The sequence below is a fragment of the Symphodus melops genome (genome assembly GCF_947650265.1).
Source record: "Symphodus melops genome assembly, chromosome: 17".
Classification (NCBI taxonomy): Eukaryota; Metazoa; Chordata; class Actinopteri; order Labriformes; family Labridae; genus Symphodus; species Symphodus melops.
Window position 1 is genome coordinate 6,901,791 of NC_136707.1, and position 26,698 is coordinate 6,928,488.

General features: G+C 40.8%; 1 protein-coding gene across 5 annotated transcripts; it reads right to left on the reverse strand.

Moving 5' to 3' along the window:
* Positions 1 to 1,423: 1,423 nt before the first annotated feature.
* Positions 1,424 to 26,698, reverse strand: lrrc4ba (leucine rich repeat containing 4Ba). 5 transcript variants are annotated; one of them, XM_079365765.1, is made up of 3 exons: positions 26,558 to 26,698; positions 6,654 to 7,189; positions 1,424 to 3,590 (listed from the first exon to the last, which is right to left on the reverse strand). In XM_079365765.1, exons 2-3 carry the CDS (start codon positions 6,897 to 6,899, stop codon positions 1,632 to 1,634), a joined length of 2,205 nt encoding a protein of 734 aa, XP_079221891.1. In that variant the 5' UTR covers positions 6,900 to 7,189; positions 26,558 to 26,698; the 3' UTR covers positions 1,424 to 1,631. The 5 variants fall into 5 exon arrangements, with proteins under 5 accessions (XP_079221891.1, XP_079221890.1, XP_079221888.1 ...); XM_079365764.1 differs by lacking the exon at positions 26,558 to 26,698 and adding an exon at positions 26,379 to 26,531; XM_079365762.1 differs by lacking the exon at positions 26,558 to 26,698 and adding an exon at positions 13,785 to 14,061.

The window sequence follows — 26,698 nt, forward strand, 5'->3', positions numbered from 1 at the left end:
ATTGTTAGCCGGAGTCCAACTGGATCAGTCACTAAACAACTTCAGTGTCATATACAAATGAAAAAAATATGTATTCTCAGCTATCTATAGGCACAAGTAGTAATAATAATAGTCATGTCAATGATAACAATGATAACATAATCACAATAATATGTCATAGCTTAAATTTGAAAGATTATTTACGTTGGAACTGGATCTAGAAAGGGTTTCTAGCGAGCATGCTAGCATGTGTGACATTTTAGTAATAGTAATAATACAGCAGAATATTGTAACACATTATTCAATGGCCATTATGACAAATAAAGCTAATGCCTGTTATCATTATTACCATTATGATTATTATTATTCTTACTCTAGCTATGCTGTATACCAAATGATGAAGAGCTGTAGTTCTATTTCATATTTTCCGCAGCAGATTGTAAAGATTTCCCTTTCTGCAATGACCCTGTTTGTGTGAACGAGACAGGAGAGGGAAAACACTTTTGTGTGGCTACAAAAAAGTCAAGACCCCAAAAAATTCACTCAAACACATTGCCAAGTTGTTGTTTTAGCTCCCTCTCAACGGATGCCGCTCTCCCACGTGTTCTTATGCAGCACAGTCAGAGCGGCCATCTTCTTCCAAGTTCGGAAAAGTCATAAGGGAGGGTCACTACAACAGCTTTGTGTAACTCTTTTTTTTTCTACTATTCTTCAGACTTTGTAGTTTTAAGTCTGAAGCTTGATAAAGATTCTTTATAATTAATTTCTTTGAATGAAAATATATTTACGGTATATATAATATGTACTTTCAGTCTGCTTTATATCTCTCATTGTCCTTTATGCCATGGGAATTATCTGTGTTCAATTTCCCATGATAAACCACTTGTCCTCATTCAAAGAAGACCAAAGTTAGTCAGGTCTAAAGGGGAAAAAAGGTGAGGAATTAAGAGTGAAACCACTCTTAAACAAAAATATTTTTGTGTTGTTTTCTGTCTCCCTGCACAGTCTGATACTTGTGTCCTGGATAGATCTGTCACACTACTCCAAATTAGCTTTCTCTGCTTTGTGTTAGTGCTTCCTGGAAACCTGGGAACAAAACAATTGTTTGTCATCAAGAGTCCCTGCCAAACACTAATACGACAACATGTTCAATGGCCAATGTTATGTCACTCCTCAAATATATATATTGAATGTGTCTTGATATATGAATTATTCTGTATTCAACCTAAAGAGGCGCATTACTCGTGTATTATTTATAGCTTTCAAATGTGATTTGTGTAGGCAAATGAAAGGAGTTGGTTTCAGCTTTGGCAAAGACTGATGTAGGTTTTACAGGCAACTAATTGATTCTAATGTTTGACATGTATATCTTATGTGTTTGTTTCTGATTGTGAGTTTAAAAGCATGTGCAAATGCAACTGTTGGGACTGGTGCTGACATGATATTGTACTCTGTCACCTTCTGTCGTACTTTCTGCTTCTTGCTGTCAACAGACTGACAATGTAAAGCTGGGACATTGTGAAATATAATCTTTTCTGGAATCTGTCCACAAGGACAGTAGGCTACAGTCTTGTTTACCCGGTCTCACGGGTTCTTTTCTGTCTCACTGTCTCGATTAAGCATATTCAACTCTTATTTCACTCTCAATTTACTTAAATTTGAGTCTCTTGCACATTTTCCTTGGAGCCACTCTTGAAAAGCAGGGGCTCATTCTGGCTTTTCCCCATAAGGCCTTTGAGAGAACTGTGGAGACCCAATTGGGGCAGGGGCACAGGGGAGGGCAGGGTGCCACATGTGGGTGTTCCTCCACTGGTAGAGGTTGGAATCTGGGAGCAGGATATGGACGTGTTCTGAGAGCAAGGTGAGGGGTTGTTGTTATTGTTGAGGCCCACTCCAGAACCTGTGCCAATGCCCAAGCCCATCATGTTGTTGTTAAAGTGATGGGTTTTGTAGTAGTGGTTGAGGTGCTCCGATCGTGCTAGGTTTGGCAGGTTGACTATCTCCGGATGGTGCAGTCTCAGACTCTGGCCCCCTCCTAATCCACTGTTTCCAGTCTGGGTCATGGTAGAGCCTCCTGAGATTCCGCTGCCCCGACCGCTGGCCCCGGCCCCTAGCTCATCCTCCACATTAATGATCTCAATGGCTCGAGCAGGGCCATGGTGCTTATGAAGCTGGTGCTGCTTCCTCAACTTATAGAACACCACCAGCATCACTGCTGCCATAAAGGTAATGGCTACGAAGCAGCCAATGATGATCTTGGTGGTTTTCATCACATCATCCAGGCCTGAGAAGCCTGGTTCAGTGATGGGCACAGTGAAGCTGGGTCTAGTGGCCCGAGGAGAGGATGAGGACCAGCCAGCAGACAAAGAGGACGCTGTGGTAGAAACATGTTCTGGCCACAGGTGGCCCGAGGGAGTTGGACCAGATTGGACCCGAATGAAGGTCTCATTGGTGGCTCTCAGTGCAGGCTCCTCTTCTCCTGGGGTCTCCACTGTTTCCACAGTGACAGTTGTGAAGTAAGTGTAGTTAACACTTGCGTCAGCAGCAGTGACATTGAGGACAGCGGTTGCCGTTGTGTTGCCAGCAGCATTGGTCACCATGCAGGTGTATTGGCCTGTGTCGCGTAGAGTGACGTTTGTGAAGTTGAGTGTGCCATCATGCAGGACAGATATCCGAACCCGGTAAGATCCATGGGTCATTAGGGTTCCATTAGGAGTGATCCAGTTGACCGATGTTGTAGAGGTGCTTGTACGACACTTGAGCTCAGCAGCCATACCCTCAGTGACATTGAGATCTGTAGGTGGCTCCACAATGACAGGCGCATAACATGTAAAGTGGCTCTGGTCAAGCTCTCCAATGTATTTACCCTTTAAGACTGGCGGAGCATGGCAGCGGGCACAGCAGGTGGTGTTGCTGGGCACTGTCTCCTTCAACCACCAACTAAGCCAAAGCACATCACAGTTGCAGATCCATGGGTTGTGATTGAGGTGGACCCTCTCCAGTTGGTGCAGAGGCGTGAAGAGGTCATGGGGCAACGAATGCAGGGAGTTATGTGACAGGTTGAGCTCCTCTAGATTTTTCAGATCATCAAAGGCATTACGCTCAATGACAGACACCTGTGAGTGCATGAGCCACAGTTTACGGAGTGACACCAAGCCTTGGAAGGAACCAGGCCGTATAATCTCTAGCCTGTTTCCTGACAACTCCAGCTCTTCCAACCGCACGAGGGCTGTCAGTTTGGGAATGTCTTTCAGTCCACACATGCCAAGGTTCAGGTATCGTAGATTAATGAGGCCAACAAAGGCTGCATCAGAGATGAAATCCAACTTCTTGAGCTCACCCAGGTCCAGGCGACGTAGCGAGGGCACTCGGTGGAAGGCATAGCCCGGCAGGGTCTCAATGGGGTTGTTGCGCAGCCACAGCTCCCGCAGTTTGCTGAGGTACTCAAAGGCATGTGATGGCACCAGTGTGAGGCGGTTGTCAAAAAGCTCCAGTGTGTTGAGGTTGGGGAGGCCATTGAATGCTCCGACCTCAATCTGACGGATCTGATTCTTGGAGAGCTGGAGGATCTCAAGGTGCCTCAAGTGCTTGAAAGTGTCTGACTTGATTACCTATAGAGACAGATAACAGAGTTACTGTACAGCATGTAGAATATTTGACATTGACTATAAATAAACATTAAGGTTTTTCTGTGATAACATTTGACAATGGAAGGATTTGGATAAGGTTAAAAGGAGGAAATCAATTGTGTTTAACATTTTTCACAGTGTGAAAACCAGGTGTCTTCATTTAAGTTGGCTCTGTTGTTTCTAATGAATGGAAAGCAAATAAAAATGCTGCATCATTATTTATTCATATTTGGAGATAGTTTGGATGATAAAAACATTTCACAACCATATAAAGAAAGTTTAGAAAAAAACATTGTCAATGAATGATTCAAAGAATGACATAGATATGGCTGAATGCATAATTAAATAAACAAACCACACAAATATAAATGATTCATTGCTCTGCTAATAATGGAAACAGCTGACCCTTCCACTCCACTGACTGGTGCTGCTGTCTGCAGGGGAAGGTTATCTTTTCAGACTGACTCCTACTGACTGCTGACAACAAGCCAGTTAACATGTGACTCTCAACCTCATTGTGGCTACAAAGACCCCCCTAACCTGCGATGTTACTCCCATGACATGGAATTATACTTCCACTATCTTTTTAAGAGATGTCTGTATATTAATGTAAAAACAGTAGGCAAGAGATAGACATATTGATAGTGGAAATAGTCTCTTTTTCAACAGTACCGTAGGTAGTGTTGACACATTACCCAAACCAGAGTTAGAATGCATTGGCTAAATGCAATCCCAGGACCCATTTTCTATGCTTTAATAATTACTTTGCTTTAAAGATATCTCTGTACATATGTCTGCATCTTTAGGTACTTGCTAAACAACGACCAAAAAACAGAAAAAGACATTATTGCCCAGAAATCCGTAACCCCCCAGGTAGTGACAACATCTTCTTTTCCTCGATTTTAGTTTTATAGACAACTAAAGCTTTACAAATAGATTCAGCAAACTATGTCCATCTTATTTAATGAGAATAGTAACATAATTATTATTTATTAGTATTACCTAATTATGGGGTAGTGAGAGGGGAATGGCAACAAAGTATTCAACTTAAGCTGTTGCTCAATGTTCATGTTCAACCAGTTACGTTTCACATGAAGCTGGTATTAAAACATGGCTTAATGCTACGTTGAAGCTCTATCATTAACCTACTGCTGTTCCTAAAAATGATCGCATTTAAGCACTTTCTCTGGATTCAAGGACATTTGAATTTATTATTTTTTTTATTAGAATCACAGGTCTTTCTACTGTCCTTGGCAAGATGTAAGAAATCAGTGTTGTTCCATTAACACCAAGGAACACCACAGAGGAAGGATCTGTGACACCAAACAAATCTATCCATCAAACTGTCTTAATATTCTGTGTGCTATTTAAAAAACAAAAAAAACAAACAGCAACTTTAATTTAGGTTGTTGTTTATTTACTGCAGGAAGAAATTTGTCTGAAAAATGTGACTGTTACAGGACCTGGACAGCAACCACTAGTGTCTAACTGGACATCATTAGCAAAAAGTTGAACACACACACACACACACACACACACACACACACACACACACACACACACAACTAAACTGTCTTTAAATCTCGGACTGTTAGGGAAATGTGTGGCTAAAGCCCCTGTGCGCGACTCACAGAGACTCCTGGAGTCAGGCCATTGCCTCTTCTGTATGTAGAGCAGGAGCAGGGGGGAAGGGGGGGGGGGGCATGTTAAGAGGGGGTGGGAGCTGTCAAGGCTTTACTCTCAGGGTACTCAGTGAAGGGAAAAATAAGCCACAGAATCTAGGATGCCTTCAGGTGTTAAAACATTTTTAGATTTTTAATCATTTCAAATGGGGCTGCAGGAAACACAAAATTAATCAGAATTTGTCGGCTAAAAATGAAACAGGACCAATATTTTCATCATTATTTATTTAAATGTGTTTATTTAAACTGATTCTCTTTAAACCTTCCAATTCAAATTAACGTTAAGACGTGAAAGTCACGTAATGTTGAAAAAAGATGAGGGGTTTTTTCTGAGGACGGACGCACCGGACGTTTTTAACGTTTATGGATATTTGTTGGATTCCATTAGAGGAGATAAGATGTAGTGGAAATGAATTGAAAATCACAAAAGAACAAAGCACTGTCAGCAACAAGAGGAAAGATCCAATTACCTCAAATGCTGCTGCAAAGAGTAAAATCAACCCACTCTGTTTATAAATGTGGAGATTCATGTGCTTTGTATCGATGGTTTGTGGTTAAATGATCTTCGCTCGCAGCTGTAAAGCCACAAAACGATGTCTGGGGACTCTAGATAAATTCAGAATGCATACAAAAGGCAGGATGGTGTGATGGAAATATGCCTTGCTTAAAATATTCCCTCAGTGCAGGAGAAGCTTAGGTGCCTTTTTTCTATTTATGTTACAATAGAACTAAAGTTTTAAAGAGACAAAACTGTATCAACAAGTTAATCCTCACGTCCACAACTAGCTGCAACAACAATGGTTCCAACTGGTTATGCAAATGCACAAGTGTTTAAGACACATATGTGAATGTCTCTGTCGGCATCTATTTGTGTTTAAAAGTGTTTTTCCTTGAAGTTTCTTTTTTTTCCCCAATCAATGACTTCATGAACAGCAACACGATGGATCAATAACTGTAATCAGATGTGTCAAATGGCTACTGTAAAGACATTGTGAGAAGCTGACATGATGGTCGAAAATGTCCATCACTAAATCACACTTATTATCACACTAATGAATAGGCTGTGGGTAGTATGAGAAGGCTGAGTGTGTCTGTGCTCAAATGCTGACATCAATGGACAAACTATTCAGATAGATGAGTGTGTGGGACCAATTTTGGCAAAAATGTTCTGGCTGTTTTCCCCCCGCAGGCTTCTATATGGACTGTAGTAGATAAGAGGTAGGGATAAATAAGTGTATGCTCCATTGTACTCCTCTTTCTAATCACATTTGGCAGTTGTTTATATTCTTATACAAGACTCCTGTGCAGAGAAGCAAACCACAATCAATCCCAACAAGATGTGACGTGGCGAGCAAATATTTACCTGTATGGAGTTCTCCTGCAGGTTGAGGTATCGAGTGTTCACGGAGATACTCTCTGGCACCTCATCTAGGCTTTGCCGGGTGCAGATGACTCGACTGGCCTGGTTAGAGCAGGTGCAGTGGGAGGGGCAGGAGGAGGCGGCTCCCACCAACTCCGGCCCAGGGAGGAGGAGCCGCAGTAGCAGCTGGGCCAATAGAAAGAGGAAGGGGGAGGGGCCGGGGAGGCAGGTCAGCGTGGCGATGCGCATGGCAACTGGGACATGACCCTGCTCTTTAATCCGGATGTACAGGTGATCTGACTCCACACTGTTGGATGTGCGAAAAAAGGTTTATCCAATCCCTTTGGTCCTCCAGCGACAATTTGTTCTTTCTAATTCTGCATCCTCGGAGATGTTTTGTGTCCTCTGTCGATCTCTTTGTTTTTTCCTCTTGTGTCTTGAACATAGAAATATGCAGATAAACAGATGTTATTCCCCTTTTCTCTCCCGCAGTCTGGGGATTTGAGCGATGCTTTTTTTGAAGTGAGAGGAACCCAGGACTGTGGAAGAACAAAAGAGAGAGAGAGAGAGAGCTATTAGAAACAGAACACAGACTGCCATCCTTGTTTTTACCAACAAAGAATGAACAGAACAAATAAGAGGCAGACATCTACAGTATAACTTATCATGGGAGGGTTTGCAAAAAAACAAAACAAATAAACATTGAGCAGCATTAGAACTATGTCACAGCTCATATCAAATGTCAAATAGTCAAAAATCCAATCCTTTCACCCAGGGCAGGTTGGGGCTGATTTATTTAATTAACACTTCATGAAGGTGCTGCAGAAATATGGAAACAGAAGCAGAATAACGTTTCTGTTTTTACAGCACTGCATCAAGCATCGAAAAAAAATGAATAAAACAGAAAACATTTGTCTTTAAGAAATGAAACCAGAAGAATAGCAGTCAAGAAAGGAAATGTTACTGCAAAACCTCATTCCAAAGCATAGACCTGAACTAGCCTGGTGAAAGTTTTGTCAACTCGGTCTGAATTAGAGGCCGAGAAGAACTTCAACATCTGTCCAAGACAGACATAAGGCTGGTATAGACGTATAGCAGAGTGAGAAAAAAGGTAAGAGATCGAGTTGAGACTCAAATGAATGTGAGCATTGCCTCTCAGAGTCGCCTGTATGATGATGTTGATAAAAACTACACAGATCAGACCGGAGGGGCAGGGAGGACTCTGCTTCCTGTGCTGCCTTTAGAGATGGAAATAAATGTTTTAATTATGAAAACAAATGTTTTTCTTCCATCGCTCATGCAAAGTTTAGACCCTTTAAGCAGTCAACAATCTGTGATGTTTGGAAATGTTTAGGCAACGCGGACCAGATGCCAGCACAACACATGTAAATGATTATATTAACAGCGGTTTCTCTCTCTCTCCAGCAGTGCAGCAGGTTGCCATAGATGGGCTGTCTTACAAAATTATTGACTTGAAAATAAATAATTTTATTGATATCCTATTTTTTTTGCACAGTTAAATATTCTTTCTGGTATAAATTTACAATAAAAAAAAGAAACCAGGCTATGTGTTGAGGTTATGGTATTGTTTTTTCTTTTTCTCAGGAAAAAGAAAACATGGCTGCCTATTGGTTAAAAGGCAACGTTTAAAGGGGGAACTTAAAGGGGGAAGAGCCAACTGTTTTGTACATTAATATTCTAAATTTATCACGTAGTCAACATAATAACAACTAGAAAAAACATACTGTCGTCCACCTGTATTCAAACAAGAGCGCAGAGGAATTACATAATGTATGAGCAAAGACAAAAAATCAGCTCACAAACACATAGAATTAATTTAAAATACAATAACCAACATATTAAGAAATAACACTGACATTTGTTATAACACTAAGTTCACTTCTTGGGATTAGTATAAAAATCATTCAGGGGAGCAACGCTGGAGACAACGAGACAAACGACACAGAGCCTTTAAAGTAGTGAAAGTAAAGTGAAACACTTTCCAATAAGTACACACATTTAGGATAGTTAGTTGGTAAACGAAAGGGAAACTAACCACTAGGTACCAATATGTAATGGGTAAATAGTGAGTACTTCTTCATCTCGAGTAGCTCATGATTATTTAATGGATAGTTAATGGTACATAGACCAGACACATTGTTGCATAATGGGGGATGAACTAGTTAACCATTAGATAATGGGTAGATAGTGAGTAACTTCTCATCTATTCAGGGTAGCTTTTGATTACTTAAATTTAGAAAATAAAGTAAGGCATCATCGTCCATCAATCAATCAATCAATCTTTATTTCAATAGAAAATTTAAAACAACCTTGGTGGAATAAAAATATACTATAAATAGGAGCATAAAAAAAAAATTAAAATGTGTTTGACAAAATGTGGTTACCTAAAGGTTAATTAGTAGTAACTTAATGGGAACCTAGTGGTTATTTGGCAGAAATAAAATGGACCTACTAAATATGCTGCAGATGAAGTGTTATTTGATAGTTTATGTATTATAACACAAGCTTGCAATGAATTAATGGCAGCAATATATTTTTGCATAAAATAAAAAAAAAGGAAAAAAGGAGGTAAGTCTACAAACTAGATGTGGTCCCTTTGACAGAAAAACAAGCAGGCACGAAAAAGAAAGCAAAAATAACCCCCAAAAAATAAGCAGAAAAATGCACCTTTAAAGAAAGAAAGGAAAAGTGAAATACAAAGAAAAGGACAAATTAAAATGTATATTTAAAAAAAAATGTTTTTTAATTATCTTAATACTCATCATTTAAGATATTTCTTGAAGGACTTCTATGTATTTTTAAAGTGAAATATTTTCATTAATAAATGATTTCTGTATGAACTGAAGAGACAGACGTTCCTAAGCCAAGGTCTTGATTTAGTCTGTTGAAGAAAATGTTGCATTATATCAACCACACCACATTATAAAAAGAATCACAAAGGCAACCTGTTTTGGGGTTTTTATGCCTGGGTATAATTACTATCGATGGAGTGTGAAACAAAGACCTCTTCTTCCCCCTTAAAAACACGTTATTAGAAGCACACGGGTCTATGGGACAGGTGGTCTCTGGTTTAAGGACCATTAATAACAGCACTGGTGTGAGAGAGAGGCTTCCAGTCATCCAGCCAAGCTCTCATTTATTAACACTAATTACACCAAGAACGAACCATTAATAAGACGGTGATATATTAGTGTTTCAACATACTAACTTTAGCACCTTAAACAGCATTCTAACATTACTCGTACAAGGAGCAAAGGAAGACACGATAGTTACAATAAAATGTGAATTTATTTATCTTAGATAAAGATCATTTTTAAGGTCATGTCATCTGGAAATAGCAGAAAACTCATTCATCCCTTACTCTACATATTTTCACTCTTTTTCTCTAATAATGGGCAACAGTAAAACTATATGTCCCTGTGTAAACACTAAAGAACCTTTGATTCTGAATTGCATATTGTTTAAAACAGTGAAAATACTTAGTTGTGAAGATCTGCTTCTGCTGTCTCAGTGTCTCTCTGTCTCCTACAAATGACTGAAAACGTGCCTCTTCTCTGCCTAAAAGGAGTGTGAGAGTGTACAGCACCAATGACAAACACAAGCACTATATTGTTCTATTAAATCTGTGTTGGCAGCATTCAATGAAATCTGTAGATGTTGTTTTAAATACTTTCCTCTGTTGTGTTTTGTTAACCAAGAATAGAGCAATAGCAAAGTTATAACTATGATATTGTACTTTTCTTTTTTAAATGACTACACATAATTATGAACAATCATATGATTGATAAAGTTATTTTAAAAAAAGGGACTTGTGAAGTGTGACAAAAAGTCAACCTCTCAGGCCTGCTGGTATCGTAATCAGCTGCATTAGGTTTGATCAAAGACCAGTAACAGACACTAAATCCAGTGTGCATCACCACTTTTTGCAGCAGCATAAACACAGCAGTGCGACTAAAACTGTTAACTCTGTTCCTGCACAAGTGCAGCGCTGCACGCTCTGGGGGCTGCAGAATGGTGAAGCGAATGAATGGTGCAGTCTACATAACACTAATAGATGGCCGGCTGATGTCAGGCTCTAGCAGTCTCTGTTCCCTCTGCAGGTTATTTAGACCTGAGCAGCCTTAATAAGGGCATCCAGCAATCTAGATGTGGTTATTAATGATGATGGTTGTAATGATGGGATTCTGACACGCACACTCATTTGACACGCTGAGCATCCTCACTTGGCACAGTAAGAAAGGAGACAAGAAGGGGGGGGCAGAATGAGAAGGAGAGGAGGATTATTAATCTGATAGATGACTGTATGGCTGCAGGCAGAGAAGGGAATTATCAACACTACAGTAATAGATGAATACTGAACAGCTGCAGAGAGCCGGCCGGAGAAAGAGAAAGAGATGGAGATGGAGACAGATGGAGGAATGGTTGAGTGAAAGGGATGAAGGGGGGGTAAAGATCCAGAGAGAGGTATAAATAGTAGAAAGAAGAGATCAGTAGTAAAAGAAAGACAAAAAGGGGTGAAGAGGAAAAATAAGGAGGAAGAGCAGAAGAAGAGACGCATTAATATTAATAATCTCTCGCTCAGTGAGAGAGAAAGACGGGAGAAGGGAGGGCTCAATAGAGAGATGAATATAAAACAGACAGAGATGGAGGGAGGGGAATGACAACACAGAGTAGCATATAAAACAGAGAGCGGCAGGGAGGTGTAGGCAAAGAGACAATACAGCGGGATGAATATGAAACAGGTGGAGAGTGAGGGAGGAGAGGAAAGGTGGGGGCGAGTTGATCAATAATGCCTACGCAGTGGTTCAATGACATTAAAACACACACAAGGACACTATGATAAATCATATCGGCGGCAGCATCTCTGTCCGATAGAGCAGGATACTATCACTAAGAACTGCAACAACTGCAAAAATGCTAATGTGAACTGCAACAACTGCTACTGCTTGCAACAACTGCAACAAGCTACTACAGTGAGTGCAACTTTTAACTCCTGCTGTACAACTGAAATAGTTGCTAACATAACAGCTGCAGCTGTAAACCCCGCTCCTGCAACAATTATGATGCAACAACTGGAACTTCAACATCTGCCACAGCAACATCTGCAAGTGTAAGAACTTGACCTGGAACTGAAAGAACTCAGTGCAACAACTCTGATTGCATCAAGTGCATCGGCATCAACTGTGGTTTTAACAACTGCAACGGCTACAAAATCAAATACAAAAACTGCTAATGCTACCGCAACAACTACTGTTACAAAAACTGCGACAACTGCAACAACTGTGTTTACAATAACTGCTCCTTAAATAAAACTGCAAAAGCTATTATGGCAATAGCTCCTTACAGTGTTGCAAGATAACCAAGTCCACCATGTGTTGTAACTAAAGTGTATCTGTTTAGTTTTCAATTTCAATTACGCAAAGCCCGTTACTGTTACTTGTTACTGTATGTGAGTGAGAGAGATTATGCGAACATCATTTTAAGTACCTTGCCCCAGTTTAGTTTTACACTCCAACTAAACTACGGTCCTTACAGGCAGTATTTCAGAGAAATGATCCACAATCACACCTTTCTTAATGTCTCTAAATTATTTCTCCTGTAATTTAGACCATATTACCTGTCTGATGTCTGTAGTCTGAACTCTGGGATGCCGTCAACCTTTGAGTTCCGAAGGAAGAAAACTGAGTGACTCCTTTCAAAAGGTCTAGTCTGCCGTGGCCACAGGCTTTTTAGTCAGGTCAGTCCGTCCTCCGGAACCCTTCAGGTGTCTTGGCATCCCGGACGAGCCCCCAAAAATGTCAGGTCCAAAACTGACACTCCGCAGCTTTCTCTTAAGTTAGTCTAGTTAGCGCTGCATCTGTAAAATAGATTCTGAGAACAAACAGACAGAGATCAGAATTCAGGTTATAATACTTGCAAGGAGAGCAGTTTGGGACAGCAGAATTTACAATCTCCAAACCTACTCTGCTGTCCTCCTGCCCGTCCCTTCTTTTTATTGAAGAAGCACACGCCTTAGTTGACACAATGTATGATTACTTCATTGTACACATGATACATTAGGTAAGATAGAGGTCACGACCAACCGTCGAGCACGGGTATGGTCACCCCTTACACACACAACCCCCTTGTTGTGCAACATATCGTCTCCTGCAAAACAAGACCCCATATCTGTAATCAAGAATATAATGAGCGAAAGGAGAAGTGAGAGTGCAAAGCTAAGTAAGATTGCAAGGTTAAGTAAGAGTACAACATGTACTTCTCCTTTGCACTGTCAAATATCTGTGCAGAGACATTTCATGATAAGCATAGTTCCCCAAAGTTTTAAGCTTTAGCACTTTATGATAACTTTATATACAATTTTATTCTAACACTACATGCCGAAGCAAATGGAACTGAAACGACTCTAACTATAACTACTAACGCAATAACTGCTACTGAAACAACTGCAATGCAGACCAGATAAAAACTTCTGTTGCATCAACTCCAACAATTGCTATTGAAACAATCTGCAAAAACTGCGTTTACCCCAGCTAACAACCACAACAAATGCCGGCAAAGCTGCAATATCTGCAACTGCAGCACCGGGCAACAACGCAGCTGTTTTTCTCCTGTGGATCCTGAAATGAGAAGCAGATGTTATTTTTGGATTGACTATCACCTTTTTTTTTTATGTATTTGAACTTCAAGCCACCTTTTTTCTTCTTACCAGTGAGAAATAAGTGCCAGAGCTATTTCAGGTAGAGTTAAGAAAGGTGCAAAGAAAAACATAAATGGAGGGAGAGAGAGAGAGAGAGAGAGAGAGAGAGAGAGAGAAAACAGGTGGACTCTAGGGTTATGATGGAAGCTTAGATTTTTTTAAGGGAGAAAGAGGAGAAGGAGGAGGTGGAGAGCGGGAGCCAATAGCGTAGACTGAGACTAGTTAGAGGTGACAGCTGGTTAGAGGCTGGTTGATTACATTCAGTCTTGCTGCAGTCACTCTCCACATGTTACAATAGTCTTGATCTGTAACTCTCCCTCACTCCTCCTTTTCTCCATCTCCCCTGATATCTTCCACCTCCCATCGCCTTTCGAAAAGTGTAACTCTTCCCCTCCTATTCACACCAGCTGTCTTACCTCCTTCCTCCCTGGTATTTCCTGGAGTTCGACTTCTTCCCTCACCCTTGTGAAGTGTCCACTTTCGGGGTTAAACACTGTATTGACCTCTCAGTTTGATCAAAGATTAACCTGCTACAATGATGCATTTTAACCCTTAACCCCCCCCCCCCCACCCCCCCACGAGCCCTCCCCATTCTATTAGCGCCAAACACACAAACACTCTGCAGCTTCCTTTCCCCCTTTTGCTCTCTCTCTCTGCATTCAAATCTTAGCCAACAGAGTAACCATGGTTACTTATTCACCATAGCCTCCCACTCTGTCCAGCTGTATCCCACCAATTCCTCCTCCTCCCTCATTAGCACCCTATACGCACTCTTATACAAATGACACAAACCAAACTTGAGTGTGAATGACATCAACACTACAAAAATGAGTGTTTTTTTTAGTACATACACTGATGATACTTTGATTTACAGTGTTGCAGCCTACACTTTAATCTGTCTGCCGTGTCTCCACAAATCAAAGGTGCAAAGGTCAGGGGCACATTTCCTGAGAGATGATGAGGGGGGATTTAATGGCAAAATAAAATGTGAATTGACATTCCAGTAATATGTTATATTTATCTGTTATATATTGTATTACATTTAATTATCATCAGTTACTGGAGTTATAGAAGGCCATATTATTGAAAAAAAACAAAAAAAAACTATTTACTTTCTTCTGTGGATCCATTGTGTCTCTTTCCCAGGCAAGTATTGTGGAGGCTGTACATTCATAAAAAAAAGTGTCTGACAGTATTTTGAAAGGATATATATATATTCAGAAATACATGCAGAAAGAGGAAGCCCTAATCCATTAGAATGGGGAAAGATTTGATGGATTACACGCATGGGAGCTTGGGACATTTTTGGAATTTTCAACAGGCTCAGCTGTGATAGTGTGCTATAGGTTATTTCAAGTTATGTTATGAGGAGCCTTGAGCTTATGTCTGGGTGATGAGTAGAAACATTTTGAGTATTAGTGATCCTTACATGGTAGGTGAATTTCTAAATCATACAAAGGCTTACAAAACGAGTGACAAAGGAACCAAGGAAATGATCCAGCATGTATGGACTAAGGCTGATGAGGGGGGTTGGAACAGGTTAGTATATGGCCGGGTAGTCAGGAAGGAAAAAAAAAAAAGACGGAAAATCTGGGGGAGGATGATGAGAAATCACAGTAAAGAGGCTGTGGGAATAAAAATGTAAAGCAAAGGGATGTGAAAGTATGAAATGCTGCTAGAAGATGAGCTGAAAAATTCAAAGCTTCTGGTATTCTGCTTCAAATGTAATGACAGTAAAAAAAAAATGTAATTCAAGCTTTTATCACCCTTTAATCGCCAACGTGGAGTGTTCCCAGTGTTCCTCTTAGCTTCTCCCCTGAGCTTCAAAGAGTAGCTTCAAAGTTAAATAAAACATTTTCCCACACTGTTAGACAACATTACATATACAGTATATTCTGTCTTCTGTGAAATATTAAATTCTAGACTTGCCAAAAGCTCTGTGGAGTTGAAGGTTAAAAGACCCCTATCTTCGTGTTTTTGATCCCTGGTGCAAGAAGGTTTCCTGTGAGTTTTATTTCATAAAGATTTATGTCGGCCTCTAAAGGTTCGGGTAATTGAGTTTGGATAATTTTACCCTCCACTACATCTCCAACTGTGACCACAGGGCCATAATGGAAGAGGGGAGGGCGAGGAACAGAAGGAGAATATAAGGTGTGTGGGATATTGTTTCCTTGGTCCACCAGAAGTCATGAAAGTACAGCAACTATAATTGACCGTGCAGAAGATGGTTGGATAGAAACTTTTCTAACTGGCACGAAGAAAGGAGGAGAGAAAAAGATGATCTGACAGTCACACAGACAGAAGTACGCTCCCTCTCTCCAGTGTCCTGTCTGCACATCAGCGTGGAGGCCCATCAATAATGGCTCGACACACACCAAGATGGCAGCTCATGCAGCCATGAGAAGAAAAAAGGAAAAAGAGAGAAGCTCATCATGTCTGTTGTGTGCTTTGGGAAAAGAGCCATGACCTTTCCTGATCACTGTGACATCGTGGCAATCAGGGTTGTGCCTGTGAGGCTATAAGTCAGAGAAACATCGTCTGCCACACACACACATAGATACACACACAGCAATTACTCAGAATTATTAAAAAATATATATTAGAACAGTTTCAAATTGTACCCAGTCAGATTATTTTCTGCACCAGAGCTGATACTTGTGTTGTATCAGGGTTATTAGATGTCACAGCAGCTGCTGATTCAGTCAATTTACTGCATGAGTTTAATCAATTATTCCTTCATTAGAATTCAGTTTGTGGTCAAGCATGTCTGATATGAGTGATATAATATAATATAAGTTTCTCCTGATCAATATCTGATCAACACCAACCAAGTCATAGGCATTTAATGTGGACTAAATTAAGACCCCACATTTGGATTTTTGTTATTTCAGGGGGGTCTTAGGACAGGTTTTTTGCGCCCCTTGCTCTACAGAAAAAGATTAACAACGCTGAGAAAGATGTGATTCTGAAGTAAATTTGACTCCTTTGCTCGGGACAGCATCAATAGCGAAACCGCTATCAATAAAAAAGGATTCAAAATGAATGGTTGAGAATTTACTGCACAGAATTTCTCTATGTGGGTAACATGTTTGAAGATTAATTCTTTGCAATAGACCTGTTCGGTGTATGAACATACTGATGATGGGTTTTGAGGGCAGAGCAGAATTGGTGGCAGACAATTAGCTAGCAGTAGCTTGCGGTCAATTGACATCAGGAGGTTATGGACCATCTGGACGTCTTCTCCAATTATTGTAATGGTTTGGCAGCCCAAAACAAGTTGACTTACAGTGACGTGCTAACACTTAGCAATGGACTGAGGTTTCCTCACTGTTGAATCAAACTAAATGGACAAAGTTACAGAAGTCGGACACTCTTATGGCTTGGTTAGTGTTAAGTCTTAGTTCATTATTTAACTAATAGTTTAATGTATGTGGAAGAATGTAAACCTCTGCACTGTAAAGTGCTGCTTCCCTGTCTTGTCTTTTTTCCTCTTGCTTTTGCTATTTGCCGTCACAATGTGCAATAGTGCTGGGACTTAAATCAACGATATGTCACTTTTCCACCTTAAAACAGTAGTTTCAAAGTCGATCTAATAACAACTGCGATAGCATTGCTTGTATCCTGCTTACAGCACGATGTAATTTTGTCAGCAGGCTGTGGTTCTTTCTTGAGAAGAGCATCCAGCTTTACCGCACTAGCCAGTTAGCTCGTCTTGATACCGTTTGATAGAATGGCTGAGGCTTGGCGATGGACGAGAGCGGTGGCGAATGAAGCTAAGAAAAGATAAGGAGAGAGTGACTGAACAAAAAAAGGAGTGCACATCCCTGCAGGTATTATACATAACATATTTTGACATAACGTTCTGTTTCGTACAACACCAGCCCTCTCTTGCTTTAGGCGTGAAATCTATCCGCAATGGTTTATTGGTAGTGGATGGAAGGTGTAGATGAATTACTAATGGTGCTTGTACACATAAACCAAACTACTGAAAACTTCCTGATTCTTTCAGGATGAGCTGTATTAATTATTGCAAATAGCCAAATGTGAGAATGCAGCAGGAAATAGCAAGAAAAATTCACCATGAACGGGTGGTGGTGGGTGTTGACATGTACAATATATCATGCGACCAGCCAACATAGACACGTAATATAACTTCTACATTAAGTTTTCTGTCCACTACTATGTTCTGCTCTTTTGTTGAAAACCATACGTAGTATTGTTTTACAAAAGTGCCTTCATAGATTCAGACTCTCTATCTTTGTCCGCCGCGTCCTTTTTTATATCACGTCCTGCTACCTGAGACAACCTCCAACCAGATGGGGAATAGCCTGCTGCTGTGAGGTGCACGACGAGTTGACAACCAACTTTCAAGACTTTCCAGAAATTGTCAGAAGTGCATGAAAATGGCTCAAGAGGGCAGGAGGCTGCCGTGTTCCCTCCAACCCTTCTGCCCCACACTACAGTATTAATAAAACAGAGATGAGTCGATGTCTGTGACTGAGTCATAATCTGACACAGTCTTGGCCCCTTGAGGCATCGCTAAGGGGCGAAGTCTCAGGGGAATAGTGTATTCCTTTTATCAAAGATCCACAGAAGATCATCCAATTTTACAAGATATTTTTGGGGGATAAAATAAAATCCTCTCTCTAGGTCTGCTGAACTGAATCCAAGGTTAAACCAGTGTTAATTGTCCATTAAAAGAAGCACATTTTTAAATGTTTTAAGCAACGTATCAAGCGATGCTTTGGTACCAGGAAATAATTTCTCTGTTTTAGACTGATGATGGTAGTAAGATGCAAAGGTTCAGTTGTATCTCATGACATAGTTCAAATAAGTTGAAGGCTATACTTGCTCTAAAAGGTGCAACCAAAGTGTGCTAACATTAGCCTGCTAACACAACGATGCAGGCCACAGACATTTCAGCTCAAGCCGAGAACAGTTTTGTCCACTGCTTGTGCTTAAATATAGTGCATCCATTTGATAACACCCTCGGTGAACGCAAGAGGAGGGCGGTTGGAGTTGTACGGCTGGAGGAGAGCAGAGACTTCCATGTGGCAGAGGTGTCGCCAAACAGAGTGTGTTTTGGTTTCATACTGGTTCCTAAGGGTGCCATCTACTGGACCATATAGTTGTACATTCTTCCTTTAAACATATTAGGCACACAGAAATGGTTGCCTACATTGAGACGGACAATCACAATTCCTCTTTAAAGTTCAGACGAAGCAACTACTAAGTGAGTTGAAACCAAGCAAACCAATAAATGCTTCTGCTGTCAGTGTGGCAACAAAGTGTTCTCTTAAGGTGCAAACCAGGAGACAGATTGTACGTAGGAGTTAAACTCAATGTATTAAAGCGAGCAACGGTGCATTGTACTTTATACATTTAGGAAATTAATCTATCTTTTTATCTATAATAACTTTATTTATTTTAGAGAGTGAGAATTTGTTCTGATAAGAGTCTCATTACAACCATTTTCACCAACAACCATTAATGTGACCCACTTTAAATATCAAATATTAATTGTAACTAATCTCCGTACAGTTTGAATGTTGATGAATAATCAATGAAAGTGCTCAAAGCTCAGTCCCCTCACACAAGTAAATGCTAAGTGTTAGCATGCAACATTTAGCAGTCTAGCAGGCAGAATTTCTTTCAGATTTCTCATCATTTAAAAGTCCGGCAGACGAATGTCCTCTAAATACCAGAGCGGCTCAATCATGATTTCTTAAAGTGACTCAGATTCCCAATGAGGGCTGGCCCCCCTCCAGTGAAATTCATTTGAACACAAAGCACCAAACCAAATCAGTTTCATCTCAGTGCTTCCTATTAGGAGAGAATATGACGAAACACAAAACAATCAAGTGAGAGGGCTGCAGTGAGGTCTCAAACTTTCTCCAGGATCTCCACCTTGCACAGAGCTCATAAGTAGCAGACACATTCAGGATATGATAAATCAGTGCTAATATGATACCCTTTGTGTCTGCTAGTTAGCATAAAACAATCTCTAAATTTACACTTGGCAGGCGCTCCTCACTCAGCGTGCGATCGCTTGTTTTTGTCCCAACCAGGGAAAAAGCTGCCCATGCAGAATAACATACAGCAAGCCGAGGGCAGACTGAATATAATCTGTGCCACCTAAGCTCAAAACAGTGCTTTCTTACTTTTAAATAATGAAACACATTTCATTTGTTCCTTCTGTAGTCATGTCAGAATAGTAGTAGTAATCCTGCCATGGAGACAGTTTCTACATATTCAGCCTATTATAATCCCATCCAGACCGTCCACATGTCTGCGTTGATTTTCAGCCCATTCTGCTCGTCTAGCCTCATTTTTCCTTCACACTCAGCCCCTGTTTCAGTCCCAGGGTAGTCCATCACACTTAGGCTTCCCCTCTTCACAGGCACTTATAAACATTTAAAGCATGGGACTAACCAGCGAGGGAAATTGACTTTAGGATGGAAGACTAGGGGGCTTTTAAAAAATGAAAAAGAGGAAATTCTGCAGCAGGACGCATAAGCCCTGATTTAATGGAAAACAACAACAAAAAAGGTCTTTTCTTTTCTGCAGAGTCACACAGAAGGTTTTTTTTTTTTGTTTTTTTTAATGATCCTGGGGTTGGGGGTGGGAATGCTGGGCTGTGACAGAAGGTGCTTGTGAAGAGTTGTTTAATGGGGAACAATTGGGGGGATGCCACTGTCGTTTTGTGTGTGAGAGAAAGAGAGGAAGCCCCGCACTCGCCTACTTCCTCCTCTGTCTCCTCCGCCTCCTGCCCACCCCCCCACCTGGGGCTGAAAGAAAAGCCGGAGCACTGGCCTTGCTGGTGAATGAAGCTCTGACGTCACCTGCCCACACACACACACACGCACACATACACTTACGCACTGTAAGCAGTGTGACTAATAGCGTACAAACGTCCTTTGTGTTGCTTCAGTAATACCTGATTCATCTCTGGCTCAGAGGGGGAAGGAGCCCCCCCCCAGGTTATTGAAATATTCACAGACTTTAGATGTTGGTGCAGGTGAATCAATGATCCCTGTCGATTACCCTGCCGCCTCGAAACCCCAAAAGGGATTTAAGGACAGGGTTGCGTTCTGCCAGCTTGCCACCAGATTCAGGTGAAAACACCACTATTGTACTTTGTATTGATTTTCCTCCCCCTGATATTGCACACAGTGATTTCCCCACATTGTACTTTTATGTAGAAACACATTTAAGTCTCCCTATACCTATTGACTCAATCTGTGTTTTATTGCTGATATCATTAAGTGGTCTGCCAGCTGGGGAATGGGAGGAGGTGCTGGATGTGGTTTCCAGTTATTACAGATGAAACAAGCCAACAGTATGAGACCTGCAGGAGAGATATGTGTCTGCAGGGATGTAATGTTACACAGAAAACATGAAGCTACGTTTATCTGCACCCAGAGATGGGTTTTACTGTACAATGTGCAGGCCTGTTGAGAGAAATGCAACCATGTGAGTCCTTATGAAGCACACAGAATTCATGGGAATGTCTGTATATGTGACCTCAAACAGGCTTTACCATCTGTTGCAAATAAAAGAAAGGAATAAGGAATTAGTGCTGAATCTTTATTACTTTTCTGAAAATATGGTCCAGTTTCACTGAAGTGACATTATTACGTTAATAATAATAAAATTAGGTATAATTATTGCAAAAGGGTAGGATGGTGAATTTCTCTTCAGGGGATTAATTCAAGGATGATCGTCTAAAGTGGAAATACACATTTCAAAATGTTGTTTTATATTTCAGAGATAAGAACATGTTTTCAGTTATGTGGAAGTATATGACAATATGCCTGTATTGCTGTCTGAATGCTGTACTTGTTTACATTTATAGACAATAAAAAGTTGTTTGCAAAAAAAAAAAAAAAAAAAGTCCTTAAGTATGTAGCTCCACTTGTGACGCATTTCTACAAACTTAATGCAAGTGTTTCCTGTTAGAACAAACTGAAATCAGGACTGTATTTATAAAAATAAAAAAAAAGATCAAGAAAATCAAGAACATGAATTATTTTATTTGGGGTAGTGCTTCATAAAACTGCAGGATTGCTATTGTGCAACCAGGATCTACAGACTGCATTTCTCAGCCCTGTTCGCTGTGTTGTTGAGGAGGGACATTTTGAAACTTTTCAAATTAGATTTGGTAGAGAGCACACATGGCCGAGAAACGAGTGAATTTTATTTATATTAGATCCAAGATCTCTTTTTTTGATTTTTTTTTTTTTCATGACAGTTCAATTTGTTCCTCATGAGTGAACAGAAATAATTTGCACAAGTAGCAGACATCGCAAAGTTGCTTATCACTGTTTGAAACGTATCCTCATCTACACAAAGAGTCCCTGACATACAAAGTGGTTCATTGATGTCATATCAGTATTTGTAATCAAGAGTTTGTGCTTAATACTTTTTTATCATCCACTTTAGTATAATATCAAAATGTGCTATGACAATGTCCTATGTCTCTCCTCTAAAAGCTTGTATTTAATTGCTTTTCAATGGATTATACGAACATTGTATGTTTATCAATATTACCTTCATCCTGAACTTTAAAGGGCTTTTTTGACATTGTTCTGCCTTTTTTGTAGAGATGGGAAAGTGGAAAGAGTCGTACATCAGGAAGACAGAGATTGGGGAACGACGTGTAAGAGAGGATTCAAACCCGGGCTCAAGATATTACACAGAACACAGGGAGCTACTAGTTAATGTCCTTGTTGTTTAAACATCACATATCCCTTATTAAGTAAATGCATGCTTGATGTCCTATAATGACTTGTTAGCACTCGAGCTAATCTGTCATTTTGTACTCCTCAATGTACAGAAGGTCAATTGAGCTTATGATTGTACGATAAACTATTAATTAGCGAGAAACTCCTCCTCGTTTCCTCCCTGTTTACTTATTAAGCTCCTTAATGTGATACAATGACAGGATGTGCTGCCTCCACCGCTGCTGAACGCTCACATTCAGTGTCTATTTTTCGCTATGAACAAACTGTTTAGTTTGGATATTGGCACAATATCACAATACGAGCTTTATTTTTAGAAAACAGCCTGATGAGGTTCCTTAAAGTGGAGCATTCGGCGTTCCACATTTTTTTATCACAACTCATCCACGACAAATAGGATATTCTGCAGCCCCCATTGCTCTGTATCCATCTCCCACCTCGCCCTCCCACTCAAACTGTCCAAAGATGCCGCGCTGCTCTCATTAGGATGCAGGATGCAGAGAGAAGGCCTGATCTATTCAGAGTGTCTCCTACAAGAGCGCCGACCTCCTCCCTCCACTCAGGGCTGCAGATTAAAAGTCACTGTGTTCATCACCCTGCGAAAGCACCCCCATTAACACACATTACATTACCTACCACACACGTCCAAATCCTGCACTGGGGGCTTCACACCACTCATCAGTACATGCTGGGATGAAAGTCTTTTTGAACATCTTCACATTCATGACACCAGTGCTCTACTTCAAATGAAACCCAGTTATTACTGTCCCTTCTGTGGTAGGGACTCTGATTTGGTGAACAATTAATCCGTATTTAAGGTTTTCAAGTGAGCTGATACACCCAATTCCTGCAGACTCAGTGGGAGAGGGGGAGGAGGGGAAGGGGAAAAAGCCAGCAGCAAATCAAAATGTCTCACAGCCATTTACAGGCCAAAGCAAACTGCACAATTTTCCGAGGTTGCTCTGAAAATGTTTCCCAGTGTTTTCTGGGGTGAGCGTTTGTTGCTCCCAGCTGTTTTGGAGAGGACGTCTTGGTTCAGTGTTCCTGTGTTCCTACACTGCCCTCGCTTTGACTTTTATTTTTTTGCTCGGGAAAAAAACCCAAACATATTTGTGTGTGTGTGTGCGTGTGTAAGATTTTATTCGGGAGGTCAAACTGTGGCGTGCCAACTCTGACTCCATAAGATTGTTTGTGTGTGTGTTCACTGACATTTCCCTGATGGGGTCAGTCCATGCTGCGTTCACTGTGTGTCGCTTATGATAAAAAAAAGTTACTGTAACATGAGAGCACAGGCTGCAGGACTTTGTGTTTAAGTGTCACGTGTTTGTTCAAGCGACTTCCTCTCACCTCCTCCCAGGTCGGATCCAGACTCATAGATTAAGGTGAAGAACGTGGGGTTTCATTTATGAAATTCTCACTTCTGATTTTAAGTGCTATTTTTGACAATATCTATGAATTTTCTCACAATTACAACTCTGTTCATCTCATTAAATTCATTTTACATTTGAGTAAAAAAAACTTGCTTGGATAAAATTTAATCTGGAGATTACTGAGGTGTTAGAAAAAAAACCTTTTCCGATTATACAAATATAGGCAAAAATATGAAGTATCTAAAATCCTTTAAAAATCATGTGTAAAGGAATACTTCTGGAACATAATGAAAAGAGTGTGAGCAGGATGAGTTTAGATCACTGTAATGAAATCAAATTGGCTGATTTCAGTATGATCAAATGCATGAGGAGTGTCTGCAAAGCAAAGAATATGGGGCAGTTACAGCAATTACTAATCCTCCCACGCAGACGTTGAATATACAAATATTTAACTCGACCACATTGTTTGTGGGCTGGATTTAATATTTAGCTTCCTCTTGGACTGCAGTTAAATGTGAGACTTTTAAAGGAGCTTTCGCCAAAAAGAATTAAAGAAGCAATAGGTGCCTCTGACACATAGTGTTTAAAATGGGTACTGCAGTCCAAATTCTAGTTCTGGAGAAAGTTGTCTCCCCTCAGCCCCATATCTCTTAATTTTTCAAAAGCAACTCCAATATTTAATTTGCTTCTGTTTGGAAAGCTTATCAGAAAAATGTTGAGGCGTTTAAGGTCAGGTAGAATCAGGAATATCTGAACCAGTTAGGGTTAGGGCTTTCATCGCTGCAACACTTGGATGCCGTGTGGTGTTGCCTTAAAACTGCCTGCTTCCCTAGTCCAACCCAAAACAAACCATGCAGCAGCACCAGAGCTTAAATCAGAAGGGGGACATACTGGCTGCTGTCAATTCAGATCTCCTTTAAATCTTCCATAAGCTCCACCTTCTGCATGTTTGCTTATTAACTTGAGTGAAATGCACTTGTCAATTCACACTGGTGAGTGTTTTGCAGTTTGCACTACTAAAGAGCTGCACAGCCCCAGAGTGAGCACCCTTGTTATTCTGTAAACATCTATATAACAGTGTCAAAGAGGCTGCTGTGTTGCAGATTCACAAAACACATGGACTCTCTAATTGTTTTCAACGTGACATTATGCAACAGCAGTACTTTGGTACTAACAGGTGCCGTTTATAAAGTTGATGGTAAGTCAGGTTCCAGCAGAGCAAACGAGAGCTTTTAGTATGAAAAGTGATGTCATTCAAAGTGACACATCACAGCTCAAGGTCAAGGTCAAGGTGGGAGTGTTATCGTTATACTCAGTATTTTTTTAAACTGGAAATTTTGAGATCAGCACATAGTGAAAATAAAACGGTTGCAACATTGATTAAAAACGCTGTAAAATAAGTAAAGGGAATGATTGTGCTGTACATTTTATACAAACGCCACAATGCAGCTGACATGGAGTTGAAAATGTGAGTAGACTGAATGAGTGCTACACACGACACCATCCATACATGTATTTGGTGAAGGTGGAGGATGCGCAACAGTAATCCAGGTTAAAATTGAGTCAAAACACTCGAGCCAATCCTTGACCACTAAAAATATCAGGAGTTCAATCAGGTCACTTCCTCTCTTGTCAGCGTGTTGGCAAACAGAACTTAACATTCGGTGTTTGAAACATCTGAACATGTTCTTCCCCCACAGTCAGCGGTGAATGATGACTCTTAGAATAGTGTATTAGAATATTATATTTTTACCGTATTATCACTATACTACTCCTGGTGGCAACAAGTTCTGGAATAAGTTCCACTTCTTCTTTCTGTCTCCTGTGGTAAAGCATGTGAAATATCATTTGAATGTACTGTAACTATGTGACGTTATTTTTGGTGTCTCAGGTTCAAAGCTCCTTTCTGTGAATCTCTGGTCCATAAACACAACACATTGTTGTTTAGAATTAATCAAAACCGGAATGAGAATACAATAAAAACAGCGAGAATCATTGTAGTGAATTAGCATCTTGGTGTTGTGACAGTGTCATATTGTTGTACACAGTGAAATATTGCCAAAATGCAGGAGATAGATATTCAGAAAAGAAAAAAAAAAGAGTTCAGCGGCAGTTTACAGTTTTACACGATAGCGCAGCTCAGAGTTTAATGAGGATTTTTAGGAGGATAAAAAAGAAAAACAAACTATCAAACAATGTGATGCAACAGGCGTTACATGAAACAAAAGGTGAATATGCTTTGAATCTGTCGGTGCATCTCCATATCTATCTCTGTACCAACATGAGACATCACCGTTTTGCGTACTGAATGATTGATTTTATTCTACAAACGAACGAATAATCAAACAAGTAGCGTGTGCGTGTACTCCTGATAAGCAATGCTCTCTTGGCCTCCATCCATTCTGGCCCTGCACCTGCCTTCTCTATGAGTGACACACTGACTAATACACAGACAGATAAACACTCACACTGACAAACACGATAAGGCTTTGCCCAAGAAACAACTGACACGGACTGACTGATGGACGTCTCCATGGAGACCAGTCACCAAGACTGACACAATGTCTCTTGCAGCTGAGTGCCGTGCCAACTACACCAGAGAGGTGAGGAAAAGACGAGGGAAGAAAACAAAAGGAGAGATGGAGAGTGGAAACCCGCTGAGGAGCAACAGTACGGTCACAAAGCCACGCTGAAATGATCAGGTGGAACACAGATCCTGTCTCACGGTCCATGTGATTGTCTCTCCTGCCCCTTAGATCTGCCCTTCTCACACATGCGTCTCACCCCCATCACTCGCACCTCTCCATCACTTTGTCTCCTTAACACCCCTCTCCTCTAACTACCCCCTCCCCGTGACTGCTCCTCTCCTACACCTAAAGCATGTTATTCCACACCTCACCTCCGCTGCGATTTCTCCACCCTTCTTCTCTCTGCGGGCTCTTCTCTCCACCCATCTCTCTCTCTCTCTCCCTCTCTCTCTCTCTCTCTCCGTCTCTCCCTCTCTCCCACGCTGTGCGAAATGGAAGCTCTCACAGAGACCTGTGGTTGCCATAGTAACCTGCCATAGTAACCACTCACCATCTTGCGTGTCTCCGTCATGGCGGCATGGGGGGCTCTGGGCGTCTGCAGCCCTGTTCTGAAGCTCTCGGAGCGGGTCGTCGGTTCAGTTAACTCTGCAGAGTGACGGAGGAGCACCTGGATCTAATCTTAAAAAACTCC

Coding starts and splice junctions, on each gene's coding strand:
- lrrc4ba (XM_079365765.1), bottom strand. CDS start 6,899: ATGCGCATCGCCACGCTGACCTGCCTCCCCGGCCCCTCCCCCTTCCTC. Junction 3,591..6,653: donor TGCAGGAGAACTCCATACAG/GTAAATATTTGC, acceptor CTGTCTCTATAG/GTAATCAAGTCAGACACTTT.